Raw genomic sequence first — 23,102 nt, 5'->3', positions numbered from 1 at the left:
TTAAACATTTAATGGAGGATCCCAATTTTTTTTTAAAGATTTATTTATTTATTTGGAAGGCAGAGTTAACAGAGAGAAAGGGAGAGACACACAGAGAGATTGATCTTCCATCTGCTGGTTCACTCCCCAAATGGCTACCATGGCCAGGCTGGACCAGGCCAAAGCCAGGAGCTTCATCTGGGTCTCCCTCATGGATGCGAGGGCCCAAGGACTTGGGCCATCTTCTTGTTTTTACAGGTGCATTGGCAGGGAGCTGGATTGGAGGTGGAGCAGCTCTCGTGGGATGTTGGTGTTGGGACTCCAGTGCTTATATGGGATGCTGGTGTCACAGGCCATGCTTAACCTGCTATACCACAGTGCTGTCCCTGAGTTCTGACTTATTCAGAGTGATTTGGGATAATATTTATTTTTTTATCAAAGGGGAAAAGGTTTGCTAAATAATATACAGGAGATTTCAGAAGAAATATTTAATCTCATAAGAAAAGAATATTACTGCTCTCAATTGTTAAGTTTAAATATATGCACATTTTGGAGCCAGTACCGTGGCTCACTTGGTTAATCCTCTGCCTGTGGTGCCAGCATCCCATGTGGGTGCTGGGTTCTAGTCCCGGTTGCTCCTCTTCCAGTCCAGCTCTCTGCTGTGGCCTGGGAGGGCAGTGGAGGATGGCCCAGGTGATTGGGCCTCCACCTGCATCGGAGACCAGGAGGAAGCACCTGGCTCCTGGCTTCAGATCAGCGCAGTGCCGGCCATGGCAGCCATTTGGGAAGTGAACCAACGGAAGGGAGACCTTTTCTCTCTCTCTCTCTCACTGTCTATAATTCTACCTGTCAAATAAATAAAAAATATATGTATATGTATGCACATTTTAGGAACTCCTTATCTGTCTTTAGAATTGAGGACTGAAATATTTGCCAGTATTTTGTTTCCTGATACAGTGCTTATGAACTTGCATGTTTGTTTTAGTTTTCTATTGTCTTATATGTATTTATTTTTAAATATTCTATAACATATAATTGCTAACTGGTTCTTCATCCCTCTAATAAGGATTGTTTAAAATTAAAATGGTGCATAGTTAAGAAATGTTAAGACTGCTATTAGTTCTAGTATAACTGTTTACTTTTGGCTGTTATAGGAAGAGTTTGGGGATATGTATCCTTTTTTTTTTTTTTATTTTTGACAGGCAGAGTGGACAGTGAGAGAGAGAGAGACAGAGAGAAAGGTCTTCCTTTTGCCGTTGGTTTACCCTCCAATGGCCGCCACGGCCGGCGCATCGCACTGATCCAAAGCCAGGAGCCAGGTGCTTCTCCTGGTCTCCCATGTGGGTGCAGGGCCCAAGCACCTGGGTCATCCTCCACTGCACTCCCTGGCCACAGCAGAGAGCTGGCCTGGAGGAGGGGCAACCGGGACAGAATCCAGTGCCCCAACCGGGACTAGAACCTGGCGTGCCGGCGCTGCAAGGCGGAGGATTAGCCTATTGAGCCACAGCGCTGGCCCAGGGAGATGTATTCTAAGATGCATTTAGCAATAGTAATACAGGATTATTACTATTAGTGGCTCCTTCTCTTACACTCATGAAAATCATCCCACTCGAGCAGCCAAGGCTGACGTGCATTGACATTGTCGGTTCGTCACTTACAGCCGGGTTCTGGGTCCTGCGGTCCTGCTGCAGTAGCGCTTGAGAATGCCCAGGGTGCTCAGGCCCTGAAATGCTAGCTGAGTCTCTGCCCTGAGTGCCAGCCCGGGGTGGATTTTTAGTGGTTTACAAGGTTGTACTGGAGCACAGCTGGACAGAGATCAGAACAGACTCATGAAAATGATAAGGTATACATTTTAAGTTGCTGGTGTCAGACTTACTCTTCTGCAGGTGGTTTTTACCTGCAAATAAACTGGTTTGAGTATCAAAGTTCTACTGAATGACAGGTGCCGAGCGCCGAGCGCCGAGCGCCGGAGGAGGTACGGTGGGATCACACCAGCGGGTACAGCCAGTGTGGAAGTCACAGCGCTTCTGAATGAAGAGGGGATACTCGGGCTCAGGCTGAGTCGCTGGCAAGACCTCCTTGTCATCTCCTGCAGGCTGCCTATCGTGTGCCTTGCAGACACTCCGTTTCTCTAAGCCTTATTTTCATACACTTATATCTGACCGTGACATAGTCTTCCAGAATAATCGATTGATTGAGTGATTGAACACTTAAAGTGGCTGCTGTGCTCGGCACTGGGAACACATGGAACTCTCAGACGTAACCCTGTCCCGAAGCTGCCGACATTAGTGTTAGTGCTGTGTGTATTGTATGCCAAGCCAGTGCTGTACTGGAGGCACACACAGAGTGCTTGGGGAGCTCAGGGGAGAATAGCTAATCCTGCCCAAGAGTAGGTTTTGAAAGATGCTGTCCTTGAGCAAGGCCTTACAAAACCTGTAGGAATTTGACTGTGGGTCAGACAGGCATTCTGGGAGGAGAGATGTCAGAGATGAGAGCTGGGGAGGTGGGGCGTGAGCATGAAAGAAGGGCTTGTTGGGGACTGGAATGCAGAGGATGGAAAGAAGTGGAGTGGCTGGAGTGGGAGGTAAAGGGTCACCTTGGGAAACAGATTGGTGATTAGAAAGACAGACTTTTTCTAGAAAAAAGACCTTGCTTTAGAACCTAGTTATGCTGTTTATAATACCTGTATGTTAAGATTATATACTTTTCCTCTTCAAGATTTATTTTATTTGAAAGGCAGTTACAGAGAGGGAGAAAGGGAGAGAGATCGATCTCCCATCTACTGGTTCACTCCCCAGTTGGCCACAACAGCCAGGGCTGGGCCAGGCTGAAGCCAGGAGCCAGGAGCTTCTTCCAGGTCTCCCACATACATGCAGGAGCCCAGCTCTTGGGCCCTCCTCCATTGCCTTCCCAGGCACATAAGCAGGGAGCTGGTTTGTAAGTGGAGCAGCCGGGACTTGAACTGGTGCCCATATGGGATGCTGGCCCTGCAGGCGGCCGCTTATCCTGCTGTTCCACAACACTGGCCTTCTAGGATCAGACTCTTTGGTTGTTGTTGTTAAAATATTTATTTGAGAGGCAGAGTTACCGAGAGAGAGAGAGAGAAACAGAGAGAGAGAGAGAGGGACAGAGAGAGAGAGAGAGAGGGCTTCCATTCGCTGGTTCACTCCCCAGATGGCTGCAACAACTGGAGCTGGGCTGATCTGAAGCCAGGAGCCAGGAGCTTCCTCTGGGTCTCTCACACAGTTGCGGGGGCCCAAGCACTTGGGCCATCTTCTGCTTTCCCAGGCCACTAGCAGGGCCCACGTGGGATTCCAGCTCAGCAGGCGGAGGCTTAACCTGCACCACAGCACCGGCCCCTATGATCAGATTCTTAACCCCACTATCTTCTTTTCCTTATTGTTAAACAAAGTCATTATACTACCTCATAATATTGTCAAGGATCAAAACTGCTAGGTACTTATCCTGTGGTGGTAAACAATAAGTGGTAGTTACAGCTACAGTTATTATTAAAGAAGTTTGGATTTTATCGTGTAGTCGAGAGGAACGTATCAAGGACTTTTAGGTTCAGAGTGTTTTGAGCAGTGCGTGCTTTATCTAGAAAGAGGACTCCGGTCCTGGATTGGGGCCAGGAAGATGCAGTGGTGGCAGTGGAAATGTCAAGAAGGAAACTTGACTGTTCTCTTTCTTTCTCTCTCCTTTTTAGAAGAAGATTTATTTATTTATTTCAAAATCAGAGTTACAGAAAGAGATCCATCTGCCAGTTCACTCCCCAGATGGTCACAAGGACCAGGGCTGGGCCAGGCCAAAGCCAGGGACCAGCAGTTTCATCTGGGCCTCCCATGTGGGTGGCAGGGGCCCAAGCACTTGGGCCATCAGCTAGGAACTGGATGCAAAGTGAGGCATTTGGGACTTAAACCAGCATCCACGTGAGATCCGGCATTGGCAGGGGGCAGCTTTACCCGCTACGCCAAAGCACCAGCCCCTTAACTTCTGTCCAGGTGGAGCCATCACACTGGGGCCTGCTGCTGCGGTGTTAGGGTGACACACAGGTTTCCGTCTGAACCATGGGCAGGGTGGTGAGGTGCGAACGCCAGAGGTGGAACTTGCGTGTGGAGGAAGAGCGGATCCACTGTTTGAGACCCCTGCAGGACCTCTGTGTGAAGACATTAAGTAGGAATTCAATTATGTGAGTTTGAATTCAGGAGACACTTCTGGGCTGGGCAGGCAGGTTGGAGAGTCATCAGCTTAAAACTCCTGTTGACCTTCACAGAAAAGGATGATAAAAAGCAAGGAGAGATTGGAGGGTGAGGCGAGAAAGCTGAGCGGAGCCCTGAATATGTACAGATTACAGATTACATAAACACTGAGCAGGCAGCTCCACTGCCAAGTAGCTCATGGAGGCGTTGCCAGAGAAGCAGATGAGCATAGGAAGATGTGCACCAGGACATCAGATGGTTTGAAGGAAGATGGGGGTGGGTGTTTGGAGCAGCAGCTAAGGCACTGCTTGGGATACCTGCATCCTTGGGTTTGAGCCCTGGCTCTGCTCCGGGTTCTGGTTTCCTGCTAACGTGCACCCTGGGAGACAGCGGGTGATGCCTCCAGTACTTGTGCCCCTGCTGCCCACGTGGCAGATGTGGATGGAGTTCTAGGCTCCTGGCTTCAGCTCGGCCCAGCGCTGGCTGTTATGGGCACTGGGGAGTGACCCGTGGATGGAAGAGCTCTTCCTGTTTGTCTCTGTCTCGCTATATTTCAAATAAAATGAAAATAAATAAAAAAGTGTTTGTGGGAGGGGGTGGGGGGGTTCTCTTAAAAAAAAAAAAAGGTGTCACCAGTTTGAATGCTAAGGGAGCGCACAAGATAGGACTTACAATGTACATCGGCCTTGGTGATGGATTGGTTTCCTTTTCCAGACAGCTTTGGAGCCGCAGTTCCAGGGTAGGGTGGGCAGGAAGTGAAGAAATGGGGGCAGTATTGGCAGTTTAGGGGTAGGGGAGTGAGAGCCTCGGGACAGTATCCGGAGAGCGACTTCCAGCCCAGCAGCGTTTGAATTTCTTTTGCTTATCAACAGGTAACTTTTGCTTATTGTCTGATTTTTTTTTTTTAAAGATTTATTTTTGTTTATTTGGAAGGCAGAATGTCAGGGAGAGAGGAGGGAGAAACAGAGATTTTCCATCTCCTGGTTCTCTCCGCAAATGGCCATAATGGCCAAGGCTGGGCCAGGCCAAAGCAAGGAACCAGGAGCTCCACCCGGTCTCCCAGGTGGATGGCAGGCACCCGGCACTGGGTCATCTCCCACTGCTTTAGCAAGGAGCTGGATCTGTAGTGCAGCAGCCAGGACTCAACCAGCGCTTCACTGCCGTGTCGCCTGTGGTGGCCCTTGCTGTGCCACGATGCTGACGCCTGTTTTCTGGTTCCTGACTAAACTTCATGTTGCTATCAAACTGTTAAAACTTTGTATGGAATAGGTATTTAAAGTAATTTTTTAAAAAATAATTATTTATTTGAAAGGCAAAGAGAGAGAGAGAGACAGAAAGGTTTTTCATCTACTGTTTCACACCGCAAATGCCCCAAACAGCCAGGGTGGAACATTTTGAAACCAGAACTCCATCCGGGTCTCCCCCGTGGATGGCAGGGACCCGAGTACTTGGCCCATCATTTGCTGCCTCCCCAGATGTCCGTTAGCAGGAAGCTGGGAGGGGCCGTGGGGCCAGGACTTGAACCCAGATACCTGATATGGGATGTGGACATCCCAGGAGGCACAGACCAAATGCCCATCCTTCTACAACGTAGGTGAACTCCATAGATCCTGCAGGACCCAGAGGAGAGGAGGCGTCTGAGTTCGGTGGAAAGTTTCTTTCTGGAGTGTTCAATCTGTCCCTAAGTTCATTGTATCCAACTCCACCTGCCACGCACGTCTACCAACGCTACCCTGTCTCCCACACCGCATCCCCTGCCACGTCTGCCAACGCTACCCTGTCTCCCACACCGCATCCACCTGCCACGTCTACCAACGCTACCCTGTCTCCCACACCACATCCCCTGCCACCTCTACCAACGCTACCCTGTCTCCCACACCACATCCAGACCTCCCCACGCCTCATTCAGGTTGTCTGCTCCGGTCAGCTGTTCTGTTTCAAGGCAAACTAGCTTTTTTCCTCTTGTGGTCCATCTTTCCTTTTCTGCTTGGGGAAGTCCTTTTCATCCACTCCATCCTCATGCAGACTTAATCATTCCCTCCGGTTTTCCAACGCATTTCATGCGTAACATGCTTCATATAATTTGTGAAGATACTCTGTGTTCATTACTTGTCTCCTGATAGGCTAAGTGTTTCTTAAGTCAGTTGGCTGTGCAAAGTTAGATTGCCCCAGGAAATTTGATTTTAGTGGGTTTGGAGTTGAGGCTGAGTATCTGCGTTTTGTGATTAGACACTTTGATTCTGATGCAGGTTGTCCGAGGACCATACTTTGAGAAATCAGGCACCTGCTTGTCAGAGGGTTCCTTCAGGGCAAGGGCCAGGAGTTAGCATGCACATGTGTGTTTTCAGGGCCTGCCACATATCAGTGCTAAATGAATGCTTGGAAGATGACCCGAGTTTACTAGGGGAGCCCCTGCTATCTACAAACATTGAGGAGAGAGTTAAACTGTTGGCAGAATCTTGAGAAATCTGTTAACAAGCGTGTAAGAAATAGTACAAGGCAGCATTTCTTATGTTTCCAAAATACTCTGCTTCGGCCTGCTTTGTGGAAAAGGGGTTTGTGTTAGGGTCAGATGCTATAAGACAATGCTGACTCCTGCATCTGCAGCCGTCTCCTCGGGTGTAGTTGCATTCCCAAGCTCCTGTGATGTTTGGCCACTATTCTAGAAGCCCTTTTAATCTGGGACGTTAGAAGGCTTGGCCCCCTCTCCCCAGGTATTGGCTTTTCACGTCCTGGGCACTGATGTTCTGAGGTGCTGTCTCTGGGAGCTGCTCACAGCAAAGACAGAGTAGCGGGAGTTGGTGGTTGAGGCGTTGTGATGACCTGGCTTAGCTGGAGTTGGAGAGGCCACGCTGGGAAGTAGTAAGGGAAGAGATAAAGGAATGGGAGAATTTAAGAAAGACATTTTCCCACGGTAGGCTACACGCTGTTGTCTTGGTATCATTGCTCTAAATTCTAGTGTAGCCTGCAGTGAACGGGTGTGAGAATGGCATCATGTAATGGCTAGTGAAATGCGAAAGGGGGTGTTCAGTGACAGTGGATGAAGGGTCTGCAGGATTATGGCAGTTAAATCTGGAGAAACAGTGAGACCTTCAAATTCAAGTTCTGAGTGGCTAATACACACACACATGCCTTTAGACCACTAAGGTGAAACAAATTTTGTTGACAATTGAAAAGATATATTACAGCAGGGAGCAGTTCCTATAAGCAAGTTTTAAAATTTTAATTTAGTTTCTGTTTTGTATTTTCTGTTAATAGGATACAGTTTACTGGGGCGGGTGCTTGGAGCAGTGTTTGAGACACCACATCCCTCCTCGCAGGACCTGGGTCCAGGATCTACCTCCACTCTCAGTTCCGTCCTCCTGCGAATGCACACCCTGGGTGACAACTCAAGTACCAGGGTCCCTGCCGCCCCATGGGAGACTCTGACTGAGTTCCGTGCTTCTGGCCCGGCCCAGCCCTGGCTGTTGAGGACATTTAGAGAGTGAACCAGTAGATGGGCAGTTTCTCTCTGTCTCTGTATATGTATCCCACTGCTTTTCAGATAAATAAAACAAATAGTTTTTAAAGGGTAAGATTTATTATAGAATGGTTTACCTTCTTGAGAGACTCCATTTAGAAGTCATTAGCTTAAATGGAATTCATAAGCAAATGAAAATCACACTGAAAGTTTCTTGGGCCGGCGCCGTGGCACACTTGCTAATCCTCAGCCTGCGGCGCTGGCACCCCGGATTCTAGTCCTGGTTGGGGCGTTGGATTCTGTCCCAGTTGCCCCTCTTCCAGGCCAGCTCTCTGCTGTGGCCCGGGAGTGCAGTGGAGGATGGCCCAAGTGCTTGGGCCCTGCACCCCATGGGAGACCAGGAGAAGCACCTGGCTCCTGGCTTTGGATCGACACAACATGCTGGTCGTAGCGGCCATTGGGGGGTGAGCCAATGGAAGGAAGAACTTTTTCTGTCTCTCTGTCTCACTGTCTAACTCTTCCTGTCAAAAAAAAAAGAAAAAAAAAAAAGAAGCTTTTACTGGAAGAATTAGATTCTCTTTAAATAACTGGGGAGCTGCAGGACAAATGGTCACCTGGCTGATACTCAAGGCTTGTTCATCAGAAAGTGGTCGGTGCTAGCAAGACGCGTTTTTATACGGTGGCACAACTGAGATTATCACATTGCATCATAATATAAAGCAAGTGTGTCGGCCTTGAGAATCATATTTAGACCTATCTCGTCAAATAGAAAGCTGGATTTGTATTCATTCACACTGAACAGAAGGCTTACAGTAATTATCAAACTTTATTTTAAGCTTTTTTGTTTTAAGTTTTGAAACCAGCTAATTCCCATAGACATTCGCAGTGTTCCCTTGGAAGTGTCCATATCCAGGGAGCAGAGAGGTCCCTTCGTTTGGAGGCTTAGGATTCTGCCACTGAACTTACTTGAAAAAATAAGAGTACAAGTAGATGTCAGAAATGGCTCTCAGAAAGCAAGGTAAAATGGGATTTTCATTAGTTCCAAATTCCTCAGGGCCTTCATACTCTTCCTTTTCACTGTGTTTTTCAGACAAATGACCATGGAAACAGTTGCATCTCAGCAGGATGGAAGTGTGGCAGATTCCGGGGCTGGGAGCACATCCGCCCACGCACAGCCTCGGCCTGGGCAGAGCTCAGTCCCCGCGTTAGCTCAGGTAGGCGCAGGCAGGCAGTGTGGGAGCTCCATCTGTGGGCACAGGCAGTGTGGGAGCTCCATCTGTGGGAGCAGGCAGTGTGGGAGTTCCATCTGTGGGCGCAGGCAGTGTGGGAGCTCCATCTGTGGGCACAGGCAGTGTGGGAGTTCTCTCTGTGGGCACAGGCAGTGTGGGAGCTCCATCTGTGGGCACAGGCAGTGTGGGAGTTCCATCTGTGGGCACAGGCAGTGTGGGAGTTCTCTCTGTGGGCACAGGCAGTGTGGGAGCTCCATCTGTGGGCACAGGCAGTGTGGGAGTTCCATCTGTGGGCACAGGCAGCGTGGGAGCTCCATCTGTGGGCACAGGCAGTGTGGGAGTTCCATCTGTGGGCACAGGCAGTGTGGGATTCCATCTGTGGGCACAGGCAGTGTGGGAGTTCCATCTGTGGGCCCAGGCAGTGTGGGAGTTCCATCTGTGGGCGCAGGCAGTGTGGGAGTTCCATCTGTGGGCACAGGCAGTGTGGGAGCTCCATCTGTGGGCACAGGCAGTGTGGGAGTTCCATCTGTGGGCACAGGCAGTGTGGGAGCTCCATCTGTGGGCACAGGCAGTGTGGGAGCTCCATCTGTGGGCACAGGCAGTGTGGGAGTTCCATCTGTGGGCACAGGCAGTGTGGGAGTTCTCTCTGTGGGCACAGGCAGTGTGGGAGCTCCATCTGTGGGCACAGGCAGTGTGGGAGCTCCATCTGTGGGCACAGGCAGTGTGGGAGTTCCATCTGTGGGCACAGGCAGTGTGGGAGTTCCATCTGTGGGAGCAGGCAGTGTGGGAGCTCCATCTGTGGGCACAGGCAGTGTGGGAGCTCCATCTGTGGGCACAGGCAGTGTGGGAGTTCCATCTGTGGGCACAGGCAGTGTGGGAGTTCCATCTGTGGGCACAGGCAGTGTGGGAGTTCTCTCTGTGGGCACAGGCAGTGTGGGAGCTCCATCTGTGGGCACAGGCAGTGTGGGAGTTCCATCTGTGGGCACAGGCAGCGTGGGAGTTCCATCTGTGGGCACAGGCAGTGTGGGAGTTCCATCTGTGGGCCCAGGCAGTGTGGGAGTTCCATCTGTGGGAGCAGGCAGTGTGGGAGTTCCATCTGTGGGCGCAGGCGGTGTGGGAGTTCCATCTGTGGGAGCAGGCAGTGTGGGAGTTCCATCTGTGGGCACAGGCAGTGTGGGAGTTCCATCTGTGGGAGCAGGCAGTGTGGGAGCTCCATCTGTGGGCACAGGCAGTGTGGGAGCTCCATCTGTGGGAGCAGGCAGTGTGGGAGTTCCATCTGTGGGCACAGGCAGTGTGGGAGTTCCATCTGTGGGCACAGGCAGTGTGGGAGTTCCATCTGTGGCACAGGCAGTGTGGGAGCTCCATCTGTGGGCACAGGCCGTGTGGGAGGTCCATCTGTGGGCACAGGCAGTGTGGGAGCTCCATCTGTGGGCACAGGCAGTGTGGGAGCTCCATCTGTGGGAGCAGGCAGTGTGGGAGCTCCATCTGTGGGCACAGGCAGTGTGGGAGTTCCATCTGTGGGCACAGGCAGTGTGGGAGTTCCATCTGTGGGCACAGGCAGTGTGGGAGCTCCATCTGTGGGAGCAGGCAGTGTGGGAGCTCCATCTGTGGGCACAGGCAGTGTGGGAGTTCCATCTGTGGGCACAGGCTGTGTGGGAGTTCCATCTGTGGGCGCAGGCAGTGTGGGAGTTCCATCTGTGGGAGCAGGCAGTGTGGGATTCCATCTGTGGGCACAGGCAGTGTGGGAGCTCCATCTGTGGGAGCAGGCAGTGTGGGAGCTCCATCTGTGGGCACAGGCAGTGTGGGATTCCATCTGTGGGCACAGGCAGTGTGGGATTCCATCTGTGGGCACAGGCAGTGTGGGATTCCATCTGTGGGAGCAGGCAGTGTGGGAGTTCCATCTGTGGGCACAGGCAGTGTGGGAGTTCCATCTGTGGGCACAGGCAGTGTGGGAGTTCCATCTGTGGGCACAGGCAGTGTGGGATTCCATCTGTGGGCACAGGCAGTGTGGGAGTTCCATCTGTGGGCACAGGCAGTGTGGGAGTTCCATCTGTGGGCACAGGCAGTGTGGGAGTTCCATCTGTGGGCACAGGCAGTGTGGGATTCCATCTGTGGGCACAGGCAGTGTGGGAGGTCCATCTGTGGGCACAGGCAGTGTGGGATTCCATCTGTGGGCACAGGCAGTGTGGGAGTTCCATCTGTGGGCACAGGCAGTGTGGGATTCCATCTGTGGGCACAGGCAGTGTGGGAGCTCCATCTGTGGGCACAGGCAGTGTGGGAGCTCCATCTGTGGGCACAGGCAGTGTGGGAGCTCCATCTGTGGGCACAGGCAGTGTGGGAGCTCCATCTGTGGGCGCAGGCAGTGTGGGAGTTCCATCTGTGGGAGCAGGCAGTGTGGGAGCTCCATCTGTGGGCACAGGCAGTGTGGGAGTTCCATCTGTGGGAGCAGGCAGTGTGGGAGCTCCATCTGTGGGCACAGGCGGTGTGGGAGCTCCATCTGTGGGAGCAGGCAGTGTGGGAGCTCCATCTGTGGGCACAGGCAGTGTGGGAGTTCCATCTGTGGGAGCAGGCAGTGTGGGAGTTCCATCTGTGGGCACAGGCAGTGTGGGAGTTCCATCTGTGGGCACAGGCAGTGTGGGAGCTCCATCTGTGGGAGCAGGCAGTGTGGGAGCTCCATCTGTGGGCACAGGCAGTGTGGGAGTTCCATCTGTGGGCACAGGCAGTGTGGGAGTTCCATCTGTGGGAGCAGGCAGTGTGGGAGCTCCATCTGTTGAGTGGAATTCTGTGCATATCCTGTTTCCTTGCAGTTGGCCTTCTATCTCCCAGCTCCCTGGTTGTCAGTCACTCTTCCTGATTCACACTGAAGATTTGTGTTCTCGTCACTTTTTGCTCATGACTGATACTTAGGACTGCCCCTCTTTCACTACCGTTCCCACCACCGCTGTGTGAAGGAAAAGCTAAAACCTCATGTAATATGGAATCAAATTATTATTTGGGAGAGTTGCTGGCTCCCAACTGATAGAGCTCTGATGTTCCTAGCTATTAGAAGTACTGTAAAAGTGTGTAATAAAAGCCAATATGTTCCTTTTGCAAGAGGTCTCGTTTGAGTAGGAGTGTGGAGGGAAAGGGTAGGGGGCGCATTGCAGGTGGAGGGAAAGCGGGGCACACAGCTCAGGCAGGTGCGGTGCAGAGCTGGTCATAGCGAGGCACACAGCTTGAGCAGGTGCGGTGTGGAGCTGGTCATAGGGAGACACACAGCTCAGGCAGGTGCGGTGCAGAGCTGGTCGTGGGGGCGAGTGGGGATCGTGCACGTTTCAGAGAGTGTCCTGTGCCTGAATTCTCACCGAGTTTAGGATACTAGTAGCCACGCCGGGGTGGGACTGGAGGTCCACATCCACCGAGCGAGCACCAGGGGCCCCAGCGTCCTGTGCAGCACGGAGGTCAGGTGTGCGCAGTGTTTGGAAGGGACACGGAAGAGGGCCCCGCGGCAGGGGGAACGGGAGGCCTGTCTTGGCTCTTGCTAGCGCTCTCCTTTCCTCTTCAGGCTGCGGGTACACACCCCCTGTCCTGGAGGCTGTCTCTGAGAGCCCCATGTGGCTGCTGCCCGAAGACAAACACTTTTACCGTAAAAGTTAATAAAATATTATTAAAAAGAATATAAGAACGGGGAGTTAACAGTCGACATTTTGCTGCATCCCCTTTAGTCTTTTCTGCCTGTGAAAACAGAATACAGCAGGATGGGAAGTATGTGTATGTTGGTCTTGAATCCAGTCTGAAGTTGTAGTGGAATCTTGCGCTTTGGGTCCTGGCTGGCTAACTTGGTGCACGCCTTTCCCAGGCTTCTGCCTGGGTCGCCAGCACAGTGGAGCCCAGGTCTAAGGACGGCCCCGCGTCATGCTCTGTGAGCCTTGGAAATTGCTAAGAGGTCAAGCAGTCTGAAAAGAAGCCTTGGATTTGTGAGGTTTTGGAATTGGAGTCAATGGATAGAAACAGGGTTTTATTTTAGTAGTTTGTGGATTAAATAAGAGGAGAAGAAATACAGAAATTCAAGAGATCTGTCTGCGAAATAATAGAGAAAGATGGGTTTGTGAGACAGAGTGAGAACTGGGGGCTGGCGTTGTGGCCCAGCAGGTTAAACCACTAGTTGTGATGCCAGCATCCCATAACAGAGTGCTGCCTTGAGTCCTGGCTGCTCCACTTCCAGTCCAGCTTCCTGTTAATGCACATGGGAGGGCAGTGGAAGATAGCCCAAGTGCCTGGGCCCCTGACACCCGCATCAGGGAGACTCAGATGGAGTTGGCTCTTGGCTTCTGGCCAGACCCAGCTGTGTGGCCTTTGGGGGAGTGAAACAGTTAATGGAAGATCTTTCCCTCTCCCTCAGTCAGTCTCTCCCCCCCCATCTCCCTCTCTCTCTCCCTCTGTCTCTCTCCCTCCCTCTCCCCCTCTCCCTCCCCCTCTCCCTCTCTCCCTTCCTCTCTCTCTCTCTTCTTGCTGGCACTCGTCTCATTTTCTTTGAACCTGAGGGTCGTAAACTCCCTGGTGCCTTAGGTTTAGGTTCAGTCTTGCATCAGGAGGAATCTGGAGCACTGCAGTTCCCTTGGCTCTGCGATGTGGGCCTGGGTTGACTCACTCCACGTCCACTCCAGGCTTGGCCTCACACCTAGACAAGCGTTCTAAGTGCAGGCGCGCATACGCAGGTGAACACAGAGAAATACCTGTCGTGAGTGGGCAGGGGACCAGAAGACTGCTCGGAGAGGAGAGGTGGAGGAGGGCAGACAGACATCGGGCAGCCTCCATCCGTGTTCCAGGAGAAAGAGAGAGCCCCTCCCAGCTGTTGGCCTCTTTGAGGAAGTGGGGGCAGTGCCTTTACAGGTGTGAGGCCCCCTGGGAATCATATGGCCCCTGCACGAGTTCCGCTGGAGCTTAATATCCATACTTCATTGCTGCTTTCCCCCACCTCCCCGCAGTTAAGTCCCAGAGGCTTCCTGGGAAACAGGGCTTTCTGACCTACAGATAGAAGAGTAGAAATATACCTGGTGGCTTGTAGCAGCTTCCAGCTCAGCAGACCTACACTACCTACCTGCCTGTCCCACGTCATCTACAAGGTGAACTAATCATTAGACAGGGGGAGGAAGGAGCTGTGACCAGAAGATTCCGTGGGTTTCCCCTGTGCCTAGTGTCTTCCACTGATAGTAGTCCTGGCTGCCCTGGCCCGCCCAGAGCTGCTGTGAGCCCAGAGTGCTGTGAAATCATCCTGTGTGCCAAGACCTGAGAGGACGGAGCTTGCTCCTGGCCCGGGGACCTGTGTTCTGCTGGGGGCTGGAGGGGAGGCAGTAGTGCACCCAGGAAGGCTGGCGCTTCCCTCTTCTTAACTTCCCGCTGAGAGATGAAGCCTTGCTCTCCTGTGGGGAAGTGAAGTCCAGAAGTTAGAAGCAGAAGTTGTGATTCACAAACCCTAGAGTGGCAGAATAATTGCGGGTTAAGTGTTGTGACTTGGAATTCTTATCTGTATTATTTTTATGTTAATTTATTTTTAATTGAAGCTGGTATCTTATTTATTAAGTGTATATGTTGACATATGAGATGAAATTCCACCTGACTCTGGAAAACTCTTGGTAATAAATTGCAGAATCGGCCGTTGCTACGGCTCACTAGGCTAACCCTCCGCCTGCGGCGCCGGCACACCGGGTTCTAATCCTGATTGGGCTGCCGGATTCTGTCCCGGTCGCTCCTGTTCCAGTCCAGCTCTCTGCTGTGGCCCGGGAGTGCAGTGGATGGCCCAGGTCCTTGGGCCCTGCACCTGCATGGAGACCAGGAGAAGCACCTGGCTCCTGGCTTCGGATCGGCACAGCGCGCCGGCCGCAACACACCAGCCATTAGCAGCCATTTGCGGGGTGAACCAACGGAAGGAAGACCTTTCTCTCTGTCTCTCTCTCTCTCACTGTCTAACTCTGCCTGTCAAAAAAAAAAAAAAAAAAAAAAAAAAAAAAAAAGTTGCAGAATCTATTTTAGGTAACCAAACCAGGAAGAAACTCTTTTCAAAGTGATAAAAAGCCAAAATGCTGTATAGACAAGTACTTTAGAAATGGTTACAGTTAGATCCACTGGAAATACTCTTTCATGAGTAGTAGGAAGTGAGAACTTTCATTGTGAAAGGTTTCCAACATGCGTGGGAGTGGAGCAGTGATCTCATGTGTGTACTGACTTAATAATCACCAAGATTTCATAACACTTGCCTCATCTACTTTTTTCTTTGAAGTCGTTCAAACAGCTCTGCATGTCTCAGGCATCGTGCCATTTTGCTTCTCTTTACTTCTGGGCATGCAAGTCTTACAAAGTACAGTGATTTTCTTACGTGACCATACGTCATCGTGCTTCGTAAAGGCAGGTGTGATGCCTTGGTGCAGTGGTGCAGAGTACGCACATTTGCTCTGTATCTCACAGTGTGTGCTTCGCACTGACAGCCACGTGAGGCCTTACAGCTGGCTGAGTCTCCTGGGATTAGTCGTGCTGCTCTGGAAGTCTGGGGGTGAGGTAATGCAGCCGGGGCCCCTGGGAAGGCTTTGCCGGATTGCTGACAGAGCAGCCCCGGGGGCTTGAGACTGACACCTCCACTCTGAAGGCCGAGCAGCTCTCCTCTGTAAATGGCCAGCGTCCTCTGTAAATGGCCAGCATCCTCTGTAAGTGGCCAGCGTCCTCTGTAAATGGCCAGCGTTCAGGACGGGCACAAAGAGAAGGGAAAGGTAGGAGCGGCAGAGTCAGCACTGGAGGCACACTGTGGAGACCGTCAGGGTCAGCACACTGGCGGAAGAGCATCTGTTCTGGTGTGAGGTTCACCCTCCTCCAGGAACTGTGTTTCTGGAAACCAGGAGGCATGGTGGGAGCAGTCAGAGCCACCAGGAAGTGCTGTTCGGAGGCCGTGCTCACTGATCTCCTTTCTCATCCCTTGCATGCTGGAGGCCCACATTCTGCAAAGAACAGGCCTTGCGAGCAGTAGGAGACCTGGAGACGGTGCATGGGGGAGGATAAGCTGTAAATTTCTTGATCCAGTGGAAACTTGGCATGGCTGTTCTCATTCTCTAGCTCTGCCCAAACTCCATCTTCTTGGTCCTCAGGAGGACCAGAAAGGATGTAGATGATTATCAAAAACTGAACCACACACACACACACACACACACACACTTTTTTTTTAATATTTTGTTTATTTATCTGAAAGATGGAGAGAAAGAGAGAGAGAGAAAGAGAGGTCTCCCATCCACTGGTTCACTCCCCAAATGGACGCATTGGCCAGAGCTGGGCCAATGCGAAGTGAGGAGCCAGGAGCTTCTTCCAGGTCTCCCACGTGGGTACAGGAGCCCAAGCACTTGGGCCATCTCTACTACTTTTCCAAGCCATAAGCAGAGAGCTGGATTGGAAGAGGAGCAGCCGGACACAAATCACACCCATGTGGGATACCGGTGCCACAGGAGGAGGATTAGCCTGTCATACCACAGCACTGGCCCAGCAACATTTGTATTGCTAATAGGTGAACTGTGCCCATGTGGGACACTGGTGTCACAGGAGGAGGATTAGCCCACTTACATCACTGGCCCATTTGCATTGATAATAGGTGGGCAACATATCTGTCCATTGAATGTGGTGTGAATCATGTTGAGTTATTTATTTATTTTTTTCCAAAGAAACCTTTTATTTAATGAGTACAAATTTCCTAAGTACAACTTTAGAAATATAGAGATTCTTCCCATCATACCGCCCTCCCACAACTACTCCCACCCCACTCTTCCTCCCTCTTCCATTCCCTATTAAGATTCGTTTCAATTGACTTTATTCACAGAAGACCAACTCTGTACTAATTAATGATTTCAACAATTTGTACACATATACACAAAATGTAAAAACTGTTTGAGAACAAGTTTTACAGTTAATTCTCATAGTTCAACTCATTGAGGACAGAGGTCCTACATGGGGAGTAAGTGCACAGTGACTCCTGTTGTTAATTTAACAATTAACAATCTTAGGTATGATGTCAGTGATCACCTGAGGCTCTTGACATGAGCTGCCAAGGCTATGGAAGCCTTTTGAGTCCACAGTCTCCGTCAGTATTAGGCACGGCCATAAACAAACTGCAAGTTCTGTCCTCCATTCAGAGAAAAGTGCATACTTCTTTGATGGCCCCTTATTTCTACTGCAGCCTCACCCACCAAGATGCTTCATGTAGGACATTTTTTTTTTTTTTTGCCACATTGTCTTGGCTTTCCATGCCTGAAATGCTCCGATAGGCTTTTCAGCCAGACCAGAATGCCTTAAGGGCTGATTCTGAGGCCAGAGTGCTATTTATAATGATTTTCATTCTATGAGTTTGCTATGTGGGTTGCTTCCCATGTTGGAACATTCTCTCCTTTTTAATTCTATGTATTGTGATCACTTCTCGACCTTTTGGCTAAGATCAAGTGCAATTCTATGTATTGTTATTACCAGACTCTTGGCCTTATTTATGTGATCCCCTTAACACTTAATCTTATCTGTATCATCAATTTAATACTTAATATGATCACTTTAACACTTAGGATGGCATTACTACCACCCAGATTAATGGGATTTGGAGTACATGGCAAGTTTTTAGCTGTACCCTTAGAAGTATGACCATAGTAATGTATGCAGAACTATATAGCTCCTCCCTCTCTTATTCCCACTCTTATTTTTTACTGGGATATATTTTCACTTGACTTGATACACATACGATTAATTCTGTGTTAAGTAAAGAGTTCAACCAATGGTATTAAGAAGGAAGAGATGGGGCCGGTGTGGTGGCACAGTGGGTTAATCCTCTGCCTGCAGCGCCAGTATCCCATATAGGCACCGGTTCTAGTCCCTGCTGCTCTTCTTCCCATCTAGCTCTCTGCTATGGCTGGGAAGGCAGTGGAGGATGGCTCAAGTCCTTGGGCCCCTGCACCCGGGTGGGAGAAAGGAGGAAGCACCTGGTTCCTGGCTTTGGATTGGCGCAGCTCTAGCCATTATGGCCATTTGGGGAGTAAACCAACAGATGGAAGACCTTTCTCTCTGTCTCTCCCTCTCATTGTCTGTAACTCTACCTTTCAAATAGATAAATAAAATCTTAAAAAAAAGAAGGAAGAGAAAAAAACAAACAAATAAGAAAATTTTTCCTTAACAGTCAAGACAACGGCATTTCAAGTCACTGCTTTTCAAAGTGTCAATTTCACTTCTACAGATTGACTTTTAGGTGCTCTGTTAGTTCTCACAGATCAGGGAGAACGTATGATATTTGTCCCTTTGGGTCTGCTTATTTCACTAAGTATGATGTTTTCTAGATTCATCCATTTTGTTGCAAATGTCTGGATTATATATATATATATATATGTATATATATATATATTTACTGTTCTATAGTATTTTTTTTTTTTTGACAGGCAGAGTGGACAGTGAGAGAGAGAGACAGAGACAGAGAGAAAGGGCTTCCTTTGCCGTTGGTTCACCCTCCAATGGCCGCTGTGGCAGTGTGCTGCGGCTGGCGCATGGCGCTGATCCGAAGCCAGGAGCCAGGTGCTTTTCCTGGTCTCCCATGCAGGTGCAGGGCCCAAGGACTTGGGCCATCCTCCACTGCACTCCCGGGCCACAGCAGAGGGCTGGCCTGGAAGAGGGGAAACTGGGACAGAATCTGGCGCCCCGACCGGGACTAGAACCCGGGGTGCCGGCACTGCAAGGCGGATAATTAGCCTATTGAGCCACGGTGCCGGCCTCTATAGTATTCTATAGAGTTACATATCCCATATTTTCTTTATCAAGCCTTCAGTTGATGGGCATTTAGGTTGATTCCATGTCTTAGCTATTGTGAATTGAGCTGCAATAAACATGGGGGTACAGAAAACTCTTATTTACCAATTTCATTTCCCTTGGGTAAATTCCCAGGAGTGGGGTGGCTGGGTCATATGGTAGGACTATATTCAGATTTCTGAGATATCTCCATACTGTCTTCCATAGTGGCTTTAACAGTTACATTCCCACCAACAGTGGATTAGGGTACCTTTTTCCCTACATCCTTGCCAGCATTTGTTGTTTGTTGATTCCTGTATGAGAGCCATTCTAACTGTGGTGAGGTGAAACCTCATTTTTTTTTTTTTTTTTTGCGTTGCATTTCCCTGATGGCTAGTGATCCTGAGGGTTTTTTCATGTGTCTGTTGGCCATTTGGATTTCCTCTTTTGAAAAATGTCTGTTTAAGTCCTTTGCCCATTTGTTAACTGGGTTGTTTGCTTTGTTGTTGTTGAGTTTCTTGATCTCTTTATATATTGTGGTTATTAATCCTTTATCAGTTGCATGGTTTGCAAACAATTTTTCCCATTCTGTCAGTTGCCTCTTCACTTTCCTGACTGTTTCTTTTGCAGTACAGAAGCTTCCCAATTTGATGTGATCCCATTTGTTAATTTTGGCTTTGGTTGCCTGTGCCTCTGGGGTCTTTTCCAAGAACTCTTTTCCTGTGTCAATGTCTTGCAGAGTTTCCCCAGTGTTCTCTAATAATTTGATGGTATCAGGTCATAGGTTTAGGTCTTCAATCCACTTTGAATGGATTTCTGTGTAAGGTGTAAGGTAGGGGTCCTGCTTCATACTTCTGCATGTGGAAATCCAGTTTTCCCAGCACCATTTACTGAAGAGCCTGTCCTTGGTCCAGGGAATGGTTTTAGCTCCTTGGTCAAATGTAAGTTGGTTGCACATGCTTGCATTGATTTCTGGGGTTTCTATTCTGTTCCACTGTCTATCCCTCTGTTTTTGTGCAAGTACCAGGCTGTTTTGATTATAAAGCCCTGTGGAAAACACAGAGGCTTTGGGGAATTTTCATGTTACTGTATAATTATGACAAGTTCTTCAAAGTACTCTTCAGAATGTGAATTTTCTGAGCCCTATTGGAGATAAAACTCCAGTGGTTTTCCAAAAAGCCTGGGAGAGGAAAGCCTGCCTGCAGTGTTCAGCACGCAGGGGGAGGCCCTCAGAGCAGACGACTCGAGGTGTGTCCGTTACCAGGTACGCCGTGCATGCCACAGCGAGTCCTGCCGGCACAGTTGGTTCCCCAGGTCTTCCTGCTCCGAGCTTTTGTCTGTCTTCTCAAAGGGCTTGTTTCTTGATTGGTACTTGGTGTCGGAAAAGGAGCCCTAATTTATACTCAGTTTGAATTTCGTTTGGTTTGTTTACTTAAAGGTAGTGCGGTATGAGGTGTTCTTAATATTCTGTATCTAGTATTTAGTATTATTTAGTATTTCCATATCAGAGACATAGTAGTCTTAATTTTATGGTTTTAAGTATTAAGACTGAATTATTTGGGGCTGGCGCCATGGCTCACTTGGTTAATCCTCCGCCTGCAGCGCCAGCATCCCATATGAGCGCCAGGTTCTAGTCCATGTTGCTCCTCTTTCAGTCCAGCTCTTTGCTGTGGCTTGGGTTAGCAGTGGAGGATGGCCCAAGGGCTTGGGCCCTCCACCCACATGGGAGACTGGGAGGAGGCTCCTGGCTCCTGGCTTCGGATCGGCACAGCACCGGCCGTAGTGGCCATTTAGGGGAGTGAACCAACGGAGGGAAGACCTCTTCTCTCTCACACTGTCTGTAACTCTACCTGTCAAATAAATAAATAAAAATCTTTAAAAAAGACTGAATTATTTGGTCATTGTTTGCTTTCCTTTGTAAATATTCATTTGTTTGAAAGTCAGAGTTACAGAGAGGAAGGGACACAGATAGAGTGAGAGCTTCTATCTGCTGGTTACTCCCCTGGTGGCTGCAGTGGTGGGGCTGAGCCAGGCCAAAGCTAGGAGCCAGGAGCTTTATCTGTGTCTCCCCCATGTTGGTGGCAGGACACAAGCACTTGGGCCATCTTCTGCTGCTTTTCCTAGGCCTTAGCAGGGAGCTAGATTGGAAGTGGAGTAGCTAGGACACAAACTGGCACTCATAGAGGATGCCGACGTCGTAGGCAGTGTCTATCTGCTACGCCACAACGCCTACCAATACTAATTTCATAGATTAAATTAAATGAGATGTTTTATGTGAGATGCAAGCATAGTCAATATGCAATGAACATGTTTTTATTGTTACAGTAATCCGCTTCAGTATTAATGAGGCTTTAAGGTGAAGTGGCTTATGCTGGCTTAAAAGTACGTTGTTTTAGGAATCCATTCTAAAGCAACATAAATCTGCTTACTATGCTTAATGGGCCTCCAGAGGTTACATGGAATAAAAGCTAATTTATAGCTGTTTCAAAAATAAAGTTTTCCCAATAGGATGTCTTGAGCTTATTTTAAATTAAGTTTTATGCTCCTAAATTTAAGTACTTCTTTAAGAGATTTGACAACATTTAATGGTCCTTCAGACCATTTTGGCCCAGATAATCTCAAATATAATTTATACCTAGGTTCCAGATTTTATGAATAAGATTGAATGTCACTTTAGGAGCCTAATGCATAGACTTTATTAATTGTGAGCTCTATTGAGCTGGCACTGAAAAATCTTAAGGATTGGCTGGCGCCATGGCTCACTTGGTTGATCCTCTGCCTGCGGCGCCAGCATCCCATGTGGCCATCATGTTCTGGTCCCGGTTGCTCCTCTTCCAGTCCAGCTCTCTGCTGTGGCCCGGGAAGGCAGTGGAGGATGGCCCAAGTGCTTGGACCCTGAACCCGCATGGGAAACCAGGAGGAAACACCTGGCTCCTGGCTTCACATTGGCGCAGCACACCGGCCATTTTGGGGGTGAACCAACGGAAGGAAGACCTTTCTCTGTCTCTCTCTCTCTCATTGTCTAACTCTGTAAAAAAAATTAAAAAAATTTAGAAAAAGAGTTCTTTGTATTGTGTGCAGCCCTGTCTCTACTGTTGAGGAACAGTGTTTTTTTCTTCTTCCTGTTTGTTGAATTAATGTAGGGTTAGGCTTATGATTATAAAATAAACTGAAAGCCTGTTATTTTAAAAGTTAAAAGAATGAGAAAGGAAGGAGGAGTGAGGGTGGCAGCATGGGCAGGAAATTTGCATTTTGTCCATTTTGATGAATTAGGAATCATTTCCACGTGAACTCCTGGCATTCTGTTCATTTACTTGTAATTCTGGGGCCAGAAGTCCAGGAGTGTCCAGAGCTTCAGAGTTACATCTTTTTAGATGATGCCGTTTCAGTGCAGTCTGTTTGTTGAGTTTTTTCCTGATGAGAAGCAAGCGTTCATTATCACATCCACCAAATTTGAGGCCATAGTTACTTTTTAGCATAGTTTTGTAAAAAGAAAAACAAAAACCCGACAAAATATACCATCTTAACCATGTTTAAGTGTATACTGTTGAGTAGTGTTCAGTCCATCTGCAGTGTTGTAAAATAATGAAATACACCTCCAAAGCTGAAACTCCGTGTCCATATTTGAGTGAGACAGCAGATATGAGAGAGATAGAGAGAGAGAGAGAGGGCCCTGCTCTCTGAGGATGCCCTGCCCAAATGCCCGCAATGGCTGGGACTGGCCAGGCTGAAGCCAGGAGTTGCGACTCAGCCCAGGTCTCCCAGTGGATGGCAGTGAACCAAGTGCTGGCGCCGTCACCTGCTGCTGCGAGGGTCTGTGTTAGCAGGAAGCCGGGCTCAGAGGTCTTGGACCCAGGTGCTTATACCAGTACCACCGTGTTGGGGACCCAGGCGTCTTAACCAGTAGGCAAATGCCCAATCCCTACCATTTCCCTTCCTTTTCTGACTGAATAGTACTCGATTGCTTGTATATACCACATTTTATTTATTATTCTGTTTTTTCAAGGTTGTTTGTGCTAAGTGAGTATTCTTTAGACTCATACCAAGTGATTGGTAGGAGAAATATGATAAAATAATTTAAACAAATTGTGGTTTGTTTCATAGACATTCTGGTAAAGAGTTGTTCTAGGACGGGGATCTGGCATAGCGCTTACAATGCCATGTAGACCAGCTACATCTCAGAGTGCCTGGGTTCTAATCCTGGCTCTGTTCCCCAGGTGGTGGCTCAGTTACCTGGACCCCTGCCTGGGAGACCTGGATGGAGATTCAGGCTCCCAGCTTCTGTTTGACTGAGCCCCAGTTGCAGGCATTTGGCACGTGAACCAGTGGATGAGAGATCTCTCTATCTCTGTCTTTCTCTCTCTGCTTTTCCAATAAATGAAATTTAACCATTTTAAAAAGAATATTCTGATTTTTTTTGAAGAATTGTTTTAGGTCAGAAATGAAAATTAACATGAAATTTTG

At 49.2% G+C, this 23,102-nt stretch overlaps 1 protein-coding gene across 26 annotated transcripts in view; it reads left to right on the top strand.

The window, feature by feature from the left end:
• CREM (cAMP responsive element modulator) overlaps positions 1-23,102 on the top strand; it is a 73,446-nt gene that overhangs the window by 15,283 nt on the left and 35,061 nt on the right. For 19 of the 26 annotated variants that reach the window (XR_016219931.1, XM_051833459.3, XM_051833471.3 and 16 more), the window contains exon 3: positions 8,729-8,852. The exons of the other annotated variants lie outside the window; for them this stretch is intronic. Coding sequence is in view for 13 of the 19 variants with exons in the window: in XM_051833459.3 (XP_051689419.2) it covers positions 8,729-8,852 (124 nt within the window). In the remaining 6 variants the exon portion in view is untranslated. The remainder of the gene's footprint in view (positions 1-8,728; positions 8,853-23,102) is intronic. 26 annotated transcript variants of the gene reach the window in all.

Source organism: Oryctolagus cuniculus, chromosome 13, assembly GCF_051225735.1.
Source record: "Oryctolagus cuniculus isolate XC-2025 breed Fujian yellow rabbit chromosome 13, ASM5122573v1, whole genome shotgun sequence".
Lineage (NCBI taxonomy): Eukaryota > Metazoa > Chordata > Mammalia > Lagomorpha > Leporidae > Oryctolagus > Oryctolagus cuniculus.
The sequence above is the reverse complement of the archived record's forward strand: the minus strand, read 5'-3'. Positions and strand labels throughout refer to the sequence as shown.